The sequence below is a fragment of the Bombina bombina genome, chromosome 1 (genome assembly GCF_027579735.1).
Source record: "Bombina bombina isolate aBomBom1 chromosome 1, aBomBom1.pri, whole genome shotgun sequence".
In the NCBI taxonomy this organism is placed as follows: domain Eukaryota; kingdom Metazoa; phylum Chordata; class Amphibia; order Anura; family Bombinatoridae; genus Bombina; species Bombina bombina.
Window position 1 is genome coordinate 1445205170 of NC_069499.1, and position 9625 is coordinate 1445214794.

General features: G+C 38.1%; 1 protein-coding gene across 1 annotated transcript; it reads left to right on the forward strand.

Annotated features, from left to right (window-relative positions):
• The first annotated feature begins 704 nt into the window (after window positions 1-704).
• LOC128666151 (olfactory receptor 1019-like) lies at window positions 705-1655 on the forward strand. The gene has a single exon (XM_053720593.1). It carries the CDS (start codon window positions 705-707, stop codon window positions 1653-1655), a length of 951 nt encoding a protein of 316 aa, XP_053576568.1.
• Window positions 1656-9625: the final 7970 nt, after the last annotated feature.

The window sequence follows — 9625 nt, forward strand, 5'->3', positions numbered from 1 at the left end:
ACAGGACATAGTTCCATATATATATATATATATATATATATATATATATATATATAAAGATCATTTTTTCTATGTAAAGAACATTGGAATGTGAAATATTAATAACTTACTTCAGGTTTAGCACAGGTGGTCTACCTTGGTGTAGGGTCAGCGGGCAAGGGATAAGTGCTATCATTGAGCTTCATTGAAGTTTATGATGAGAAGTTAGTATAATGGTGATATTTAACATCCTGAAGTTAGCAGGTATCGGGTTTTCACTCTAACACTAACTTTTTAATTTCAACTTGTAATACGTGCACCAACCTGGCCATGTTAAAATTTTACAATGAGCGCAATTAGTGTGCAAACAACCCAAACACATTTGTCTTGGATGACTTACAAGCCCTGCTCTCAAGCAAATGATTGCACAGCAGCAGGGGGTGGGTTTACACAAGCTAGTGCAATGTTACATTCCAGGAGCCAATGTTGTGCCAATGTTGTGTCGAAGGGAAGGGCAGGCACACATTTTTCGGGGGAACCTTGTCTGCGCAAACGCTAAGAAATGGGGGCATACACAATTATAATTGTAATAAATATATATGTGATTGATGTTGACATTTTCAGGTAGAAAATACAGACGATCCAAAAAAAAATAGCAGATTTATAACCAATAACTAATACATACTGTATGTTTGTTAATTTTAATGCATTAGGGAGAAAACCTTATGGATATAGAAAATGTGACCCAGTTCTCTGTTTTTCATCTTATTGGTTTCTCCGATCTCCCTACATGGAACTTACTTCTTTTACTGCTGTTTATTTTCTCCTTTTTAGTGTCTTTGGTTGGGAACTCTGTCATCATTTTGATAATCATTTTTGATTCAAGTCTGCACAATCCAATGTATTTATTTTTGCTGAATCTGTCATTTTTGGACATTTGTTCTATTAATGTTACAGCCCCACAAGTTATGGTTATATTTGGCTCTATGTATTACACAGTTTCCTTTGCAGACTGTATTTCGCAAGTATATTTTTACCTTGTCTTCACTGATGCAGAATTCTTTCTTCTCCCAGTCATGGCATATGACCGTTATGTGGCAATATGTAGTCCACTTCATTACTATAAAATCATGAAGAAGGAAGTATGTATCCTATTGGCAGTAGCACCATGGGCATTTGGATTTATCGATATGTTATCTTGTACTATACTAACATCTCAGTTGTCCTACTGCAACTCTCACATCATCAATCATTTTTTCTGTGATCTTACTGCCCTCATGAAATTATCCTGTAGTGACACTTCCATTATTGAGCTTGTTACGTTTGTGGAAGGGGTTGCCTTCGGCTTCACACCTTTTTTCATTACGCTGACCTCATATGCATATATTATTCTGAATGTGCTGAAGATTAATTCAGTTGATGGCAGAAGAAAAGCGTTTTCTACATGTTCGTCACACATCACTGTTGTCATTCTTTTCTATGGGACAATCATATGTATGTATATGAGACCATCTTCAGACTATTCACCTGCTCAAGATAAACTTTTTGCAGTTTTTTATACGACTACTGTTCCAATGTTAAACCCTCTAATATACACTTTAAAAAATCGTGATATAAAAAGGGCAATTTTAAAAGTATTTGTTAATAAACATAACCCTTCATTCAAAGATAGGTAAATGAATATACAGTAGATGGAACTATAATATAATTATACAATTATTTTTATGAAAAAGAATTTTAGTTAAAAGGAAATGAAACACAATAATTTATGTTTTAGTTAGAGCATGCAATTTTAAACAACTTTCAGGGCTAGACTAGAGTGTAGAACTATTTAAAGCTCCCACCTGCGTGTTAACTTCACTAGATGGAGGCTTGGGTTACGCTCATATTGTGAGAGGAAAGTAAAAAGTTAGAGCAAGAGTGAGAAACCAACATTCAAAAAGTGCAATTTTTATCAAGATCGTGCTCATAGACTTGTAGTGTGGAAACTTGGAAAAAAACACCCATACTTGTGCGCTATCCACCTGATTGTGTTTATTCAAGTGCAGTAAACATGACACGAATTAGGAATATTTAATTTTCCAATATTCTTCACACAGAAGAATGTTCTTTTTATTCTTAAATAAATATTTCACTATATATCTGATTAGGTTTTGATAAATATATATATAATATATATATATCAATATACATTTTTGCATAGAAAATTAGCACATCTAGGCAAGTAACCTGCTTACGATTCCCCAGTAAAACTCCATATACATTGTTACCAATGCACCAGAGGATTCTGGGTAAGATATGCAAATTAGACATGCAAAATCTCAGGTTTTTTGCTTCAAATACTGTTGTAACAGAGCAATCCCTTAACAGGATTATTGCAACAACACAAAAATCACTCACTAGATATTATATATATGTATATTTATGTGTGTGTATATATATATATATATATATATATATATATACTGTATATATATATATATATATATATATATATATAAAGGCATAAATAAATACAGCTATATATAGGAAGTAAAAATACTTATAACATATTCCCCTTGTCACATACTTTCCTGCGCCTCTCTCGTACAGGCCATTGGTATGGCCACTTCCTGCTGCTTTTTGTTTCTCGCGCCATTGGTGCTGTAATTACGTCACTGCAGTGCACCTGCGCTATTTCGGGCACATAATTAACTCATCTTTGTGCGCATCGTTGCGTCACGCTGTGTGCATCTGTGTGTCATTCTTGGCACAAATCTGCTCCTATTTAAAGCAACCTCATTGTTTCCTCCCTTCCCGAGTATAGGTTTAATCTGTCTTACCAAGGGTGCTCCTTTTCATTGTTAATGCTATTTGACTACTTGTTGCTGAATAGTGCTTGCCATGTGACCTACTTTTTTGCCTTGTCGTTTGGTACCCTGAAAGTTTGGACTCTCTACCTGTTGCCAAATACTGCTTGCCTTGTGACCAACTCTTTTGCCTTTCCCATTGCTACCATGGAAGCTTGGACTGTTTACCTGTTGCTAAATCCTGCTTTGCTTTATGACCTACTCATTTGTCTTGCCCATCGGTACCTTGAATAATTGGACTGCTTTGTGACCTACCCTTTTGGCTTGTCCTCAGGTATTCAGGAAATTTCATTTTATCTTGTCTATGTGGCTATCCTTGCACTACCACATCATTTTAATCCTATTAACTTTAGTCCCAGGATTTTTCTTTATATTTTCACTTGACACCAGAATATGAAGACTGCTAGAAAAGTTTGGTCTGATAGAGAAATATCCCCCGGACATAACACCCCTATGTGAAGAACATTGGAATTTATAATATATACACTAAAAACGCAGTTAAACACTTTATTTAATATGAAAATTGCATAAATATGATTTTTTATGTTTTTAGCTACTTGACTGCAATGGGCTCCAATTCACACACACAAACACACACTTTTTTATATCTCTCTCTCTCTATATATATATATATATATATATATATATATATGTGTGTGTGTGTGTGTACAAATGTAGCTCTGTGTTTAAAAAAAACACACATATAAATAAATAAATACATATGTACACACACACATGAGTATGTATGTATCTCTGTATTAAAGAACTCTGCATGCCTTTTTTTTCTTACATCTGAGACTTCATATCTTTGCGCCCTTATAACTTTTCAATGCAATGGTTTTTATATTTTTAATAATACAGTGTCAATATGAGGGTTATTGTAATGTAGTAAAACTTGTTGATGTGTTTTGTGCATTTTTTTTAATCTAGCGTAACATTTAACCAGAGCTCTGAAGTCAGGCTAATGTGTTTACTTTCAATTCAGAATAATTGCACTATTTCTGTTGCACGCAGAAAGCCGATAAATACCCCTTATGGTTATACAGTTAGCACGTCACTCGTAATCTAGCCACAAATTTGCAGCTTTTCACTACTGCGAGCTAACTAAACACATCTGCATCAGCAGCTAGCTCTTAGTATTGCATTGCTGTTCCTGAGTCTACCAATGTATGCTTTTCAACTAAGCATTTAAGAGAATGAAGCACATTTGATAATAGAAGTCAATTAGTTTAAGATTCATATGCTTTATCTGAATCATGAAGGAAAAAAAAAATGTTTTTTTTTACAAGCCTTTAATAAATATTATCCTTCTAAACCCAAAATCATAAAATTCCTTTAACAATTCATACCTACATGAACTACAGTTAACTAATTGTAAACTTAGTTTTGTTGTTCTTCTGAATATTGTACTTGATACATATATGTACATTTTCCAGTATCTCGCTAAGGATAATTTGACTATTCTTGATTTTTTTTTACATAGAATATTACAGTATTCTTTATGATAAATTTTATTTTAAGTTAAAATATTAACAGGATATGTTACTTAAATACTTAATCACTTTCAACGGGATGCAGTATATCTGTAAAAAGCTGATCAGAAAATCTGTATCTCAGGCATCTAGGGCCCGATCCGATATAAATCGTCGCCCGCAAAAGCCGGCGACGCCAATATTTGCGCGGGTTTGGTATCCTATATACGGCGTAACTTAGAAGTTACGCGCGTATAATTCTGCCTTCGCCGTCGTTTTTTGGCCCATAGACTGACATACAAAACACGCGCAGTTTGGTATTCAATATACGGCGTAAGGACTTACGCGTGCAGATTTCAGAAAATCTACTCCATTCTCATCTCGCCAATTTCAGCCACAGGAACCCTTGCACTGACTTAGAAACCAATGTAACTCTCTGAAGGCCTTACAAATGCATGCTTAACAATATACATAGCAGCAGCTTGATCACAAATAGTTAACCTCTTAAAAGCATTTATTATTCCTGCCCCTGCAAGTTTGTCAAACCAATCACAAACAGCACAACCTCTCACCTGCAGCCTTAAAACACCTTCCAATGCACACCCTCATTAGCCACCATGTTTCCCTTTCAATATATTGCATTCAGAGTGAGACAGCGTCATGGGGCACAAGGGGTGCTGGAACCCCTACAAACCCCTGTTTTGTATGGTATCCCTGCTGCTGAGGTCCCTGGTCATGGTGCTGTAGCTGTCCCTGCTCCAGCTGCTGCTGCTGCCCTCCCTGCTCCTCCTGCTGTTGTCCCTGTTCCTGATGCTCCCCATGCTGCTGTTGCTGCAGCTGGCCATAGGCCAGCAGGGCCTATAAGACAAAGGCATCAGCAGAGGGGAAGAGCACCAAGGATACACAAGGTTAGGGTCACCCTGTTTGGGATGACAGAAGTGGAGGTCAGGGAAAAATATTGTTTGACTTCTGCAAGCCTCATTAACCTATATGAGGTCTTGAAGGATGATATTGACCCTCAAGCGTATAGGAACCAAGCTCTGACTGGTATGCAGAAGCTGTTGTGTGTTGTACACTTCCTGGCAACCGGCTCATACCAGTCAACAGAGGGGCTTGTGTCTGGCCTAGCGCAGTCTACCTTCTCCAGGATTCTAGGGGAGGTTTTGACTGCTCTAGATAACCAGACACAACGATACATTCATTTCCCCCGTACCCCCCAAGAATGGAACCGTCTTAAACAAGGCTTCTATCATCTGGGGGGTATTCCCAATGTCATGGGGGCAATTGATTGCACACATGTGTGTATCGTGGCCCCACATGAGGAGCCAATCCTCTATATTAACAGGAAAGGGTTTCACTCATTGAATTGCCAGATGGTCTGCGATACACTCTGAAATTCTTACATGTGTATGCAGGCTTCCCGGGGAGTGCACATGATTCCTACATCCTGCGCCAGACCTCCTTATTCAATATGTTTGAAAATGGAACACTCTCTGGAGGATGGCTGCTTGGTGAGTACCTTCATTCTGTCTGTATATTTCTACTAAAGGGACACGAAACACAAATTAATTATCTCATGTTTCAGATAGAGAATACAATGTTAAACGGCATTACAATTCACTTCTATTATCTCATTTGATTTATTCTTTAGATATCCTTTGTTGAAAAAATAGCAATGCACATAGATGAACCAATCATATGAGGCTTCTATGTGCAGCCACCAATCAGCAGCTAATGAGCATATCTAATATGCTTGTCAGCAAATGTTATCTAGAGAATGGAGCAAATGATCTAATAGAAGTAAATTATAAACCTCCCACCATATAGACCTCCCACTATTAGGGGTTGTAACAGGTATTAAACTAATAAGAACAGTACTACCGAAGGGGGGCGGAGCGAGCAGCCAACCATGATGGCTGCACTTCACTGAGGCTCCGTAGTCAGACCGGGTGTTAGAGCCTTTAACAGCTCCAATTCTACAGTTAGCCTGCAGCTTTTGATCAATATCTACATCTGCCACCACTGTGCTCTAGTCAAGTGCCAGATGGTTTCTCCTGGGAAACTTTTGACCGAAGTCGGACACCACTAGGCTTAAGGCCTACACCACGGCCCTGTTTTTGAGTGAGTTACCCAGCCCGCAACAGCTAGTGAGCGGAAAGAACAGCCTCAACGGGCGCTTCAACATCGGCTATCAATATCCGGAGACCACGACACCGATTCCTATAATCGGACAGGGTAACGCAGTCTCACTTTGATCAGCGCAAGTTGCGGTCGGTAAGCAAAACGGGCCGAACGCAATGCACTACGCACCTACCTATAGAACAAACTGATCATACTAAGGGACACTCTATAAAAGACTCTTTATTGCATAGACGTTGACGAAAGCCATAACTAGCGCCATTAGCAGTCACTCACTATGGCGCTCTTTAAAACCGCACTTGCCATCTCCTCTTAAATAACCAAGTGCTTATAGCACACAGGGACCTGACTTGTCAAACAGCTCTTAAATGTAGACCTGAGCCTACCATCAGAGAGTTGAGATGGCGTCTACGCTAATACAAGGACATAAGGACAAATAATTGATTGTGGAACCTCAGATAATAAACTGTGACGCAATTACAAGCTGAGCTCAAGGCCTACTGCTCGCTAGCTATACTTTCAATGCTGATATCCCACTAGCTTACTGTGGCACGACAGATGGAACTAAAATTATCCAGCTAGTAAGGTGACACCAATAATATCGTTACCTAACATAGATGGACTACAGACTAAAAACACCACTGTATATTTCAATAACTGCCACCTGACCTGCTTCTACTATTCACTCATCAGGCACCTACCTCCATCCCTTTTCCCGCCACACTAAGTGGTGACGGGTCATATCCCCTTTACCTTTTCCCGTAATCACCCTGTGAGGGTAAAATCCCCCAAGAGGTATAGTGCCAACCACCACCACAAAATCAACTGCCAAAAACAAGTAACAGCAGGGATCACAATGTCACAAAGAAAAAATCTTCGCCAGGACAGACCGCAGAAGATATCACAAAACAGTCAAAGCACAGTTCACACCTTTTTTAAACAAACAGACCAAAATTCCAAATCCAAGGAAGCTGAGTGTCTACAAAATACTACAGAAGATGATCCAGACCAAGATAACACACAGACCAAAATGGATGATGGATCAGCCATTAATCAGACACATGAAGATGACACTCCGATCACATACCAAACAATGGCAGCCCTAATTGAACAGGTTAAACCCTGTATTAAAGATGAGTGTGCGGACCTCAAAAAAGAGATAACAGAACTAGGTCATAGAGTAGACACTCTAGAGGAATACGAATATGTGGTCTCACAAAAATTAGCGAATCTTTCTACCAACCAAGCACAACAACTCCAGCATCTAAGTGATCTAGAAGATAAAATTGATGACTTGGAAAACCGTACTAGAAGAGGGAATCTTCGCTTTAGAGGAATTCCTGAAACAGTTATGAAACACGAAATTAGAGACTACCTACAGGCTCTATTTAATGAGGTTCTGAGAAATAACACTTCTGACAGTGAGGAGATTCCCCTGGACAGAGCGCACCGCGCACTTCGTCCAAAACCACCAGATGATTCGCCTCCAAGGGACATTGTAGTCCACTTCCAAAATTACAGACAAAAAGAAGAAATATATAACGTAGCAAGGAAGAGCCAAACCATAAATTTCCAAGGTCATAAAATTCAAATATTTCAAGACCTTTCCCAAAGAACTCTGCAGAAGAGGAGGGACTTTCAGTCTTTAACATCACACTTGAGGACATTACACATCCCATATCGATGGGGTTTTCCCACCTCAGTCATAGTCATGAAGAATGGAAAGAAAGTTGAATGCTCCTCTTTGACAGAAATTAACAGATTCTGCAACCTACTAAACATCACCCCACCTGACAGCGGAAATCTTCCATCTCCCCATGCACAACAAAACAAGTTGGAAAACCCTAAGTCTCAAAGAAGACCAGGCCCTGATACCAACAACAAGCAGTCCAAAAGACGACAAATATCTCAGACTAATACTGGCAGCATGGACACAGACTCTCCAGGATGAGTAATTATAACTGTCTAATGTTTCCTTTATAATTATTGTTTATCTCAATAACTAGTAGCCATGTTATGGAGACCAGGTAATATTATCTCCTTATGGTCTTTCTAGGGGGGGATGGAGGACTATTTTCTTCAGAAAAAATGGTGGAATTAATAGAAAAACAAAGACATTTCATTGTCGATGAGATGAATCTACTTAAGATGTAAACAGAGTTTTATTCATTATTCCTTGAATAGTTTGTTTAAATGTCATTATTCAAGTTTATTACCACTTAATAACCTTAGTAGAGTTCAATTTACTATATGTTGACCAATATGTTTAAATGATATTATACTAGACATGTCTGCCTATCACTCTACAACAGTACCACGATACTCACACAAAATGTTCCTACGACCTACTCCTCTTTAACTTTTTATCTCTTTTATTTTAGTTTACTAGACATTATGCATAGAAGCTGAAGTTTATGCCTCTTCCTTGGCCTAACTACCTGGAAGTTGTGGGCTATCACCCACAGACAAATAATCACACTTTTCAAGATCAATGATCACTCCCTATTTCTATCACTCTAAAAAGAAATAGAATGACTAAGTACATGTTCCTATGTATGCATGTTTAGAAGTAACAACTGGTTTATATTATAATACCCTGTTATGAATATATTATTACCAATGTCGCTTGTTTCAGACTTATATTGACTAAGACTACTTTACTAATTATCACACAAATAACTTAACTAAAGACACATATTTGCTATACACAGAGTCCATCTCACATAAATAACCGCCAAATGGTGAGCTTCCATACTAGCCGCAGCTCACAGCAGTAACTCCATCAGCTCTTAGCTCATGATCTATCTTTAACAACCTTAGACAAAAACATATGTCCCGAAGCTGCTGATTATGCACAGGCCTAAGAAAGTTAAACGCAATAATATTATAGCTCATTGGACTAATCAAAAACAAGAAACCAATTTCCTCCCCAGATGATGATCTAATGAGATATGAATATTAAAAGCGGAACAGCTGAGAAATATATTAGACACATCACAAAGTGGATGATGACCTACTTCTTATTTATTAGTCTTAGTTTAAGGCACGGCATCAGATAATAGGCCACTAATAGGCTAAATGTGGAATTTTTACACAGCCCTACACTAATAAGACACCCGGTCTGTAAAATATAGCTCCCAAACTAAATTTGAAACAGAAGCTATTATTAGATTTGCTATTGTGATT

What these genes read in the sequence shown, in the direction of transcription:
- LOC128666151 (XM_053720593.1), top strand. Translation starts at nt 705, where the DNA reads ATGGATATAGAAAATGTGACCCAGTTCTCTGTTTTTCATCTTATTGGT.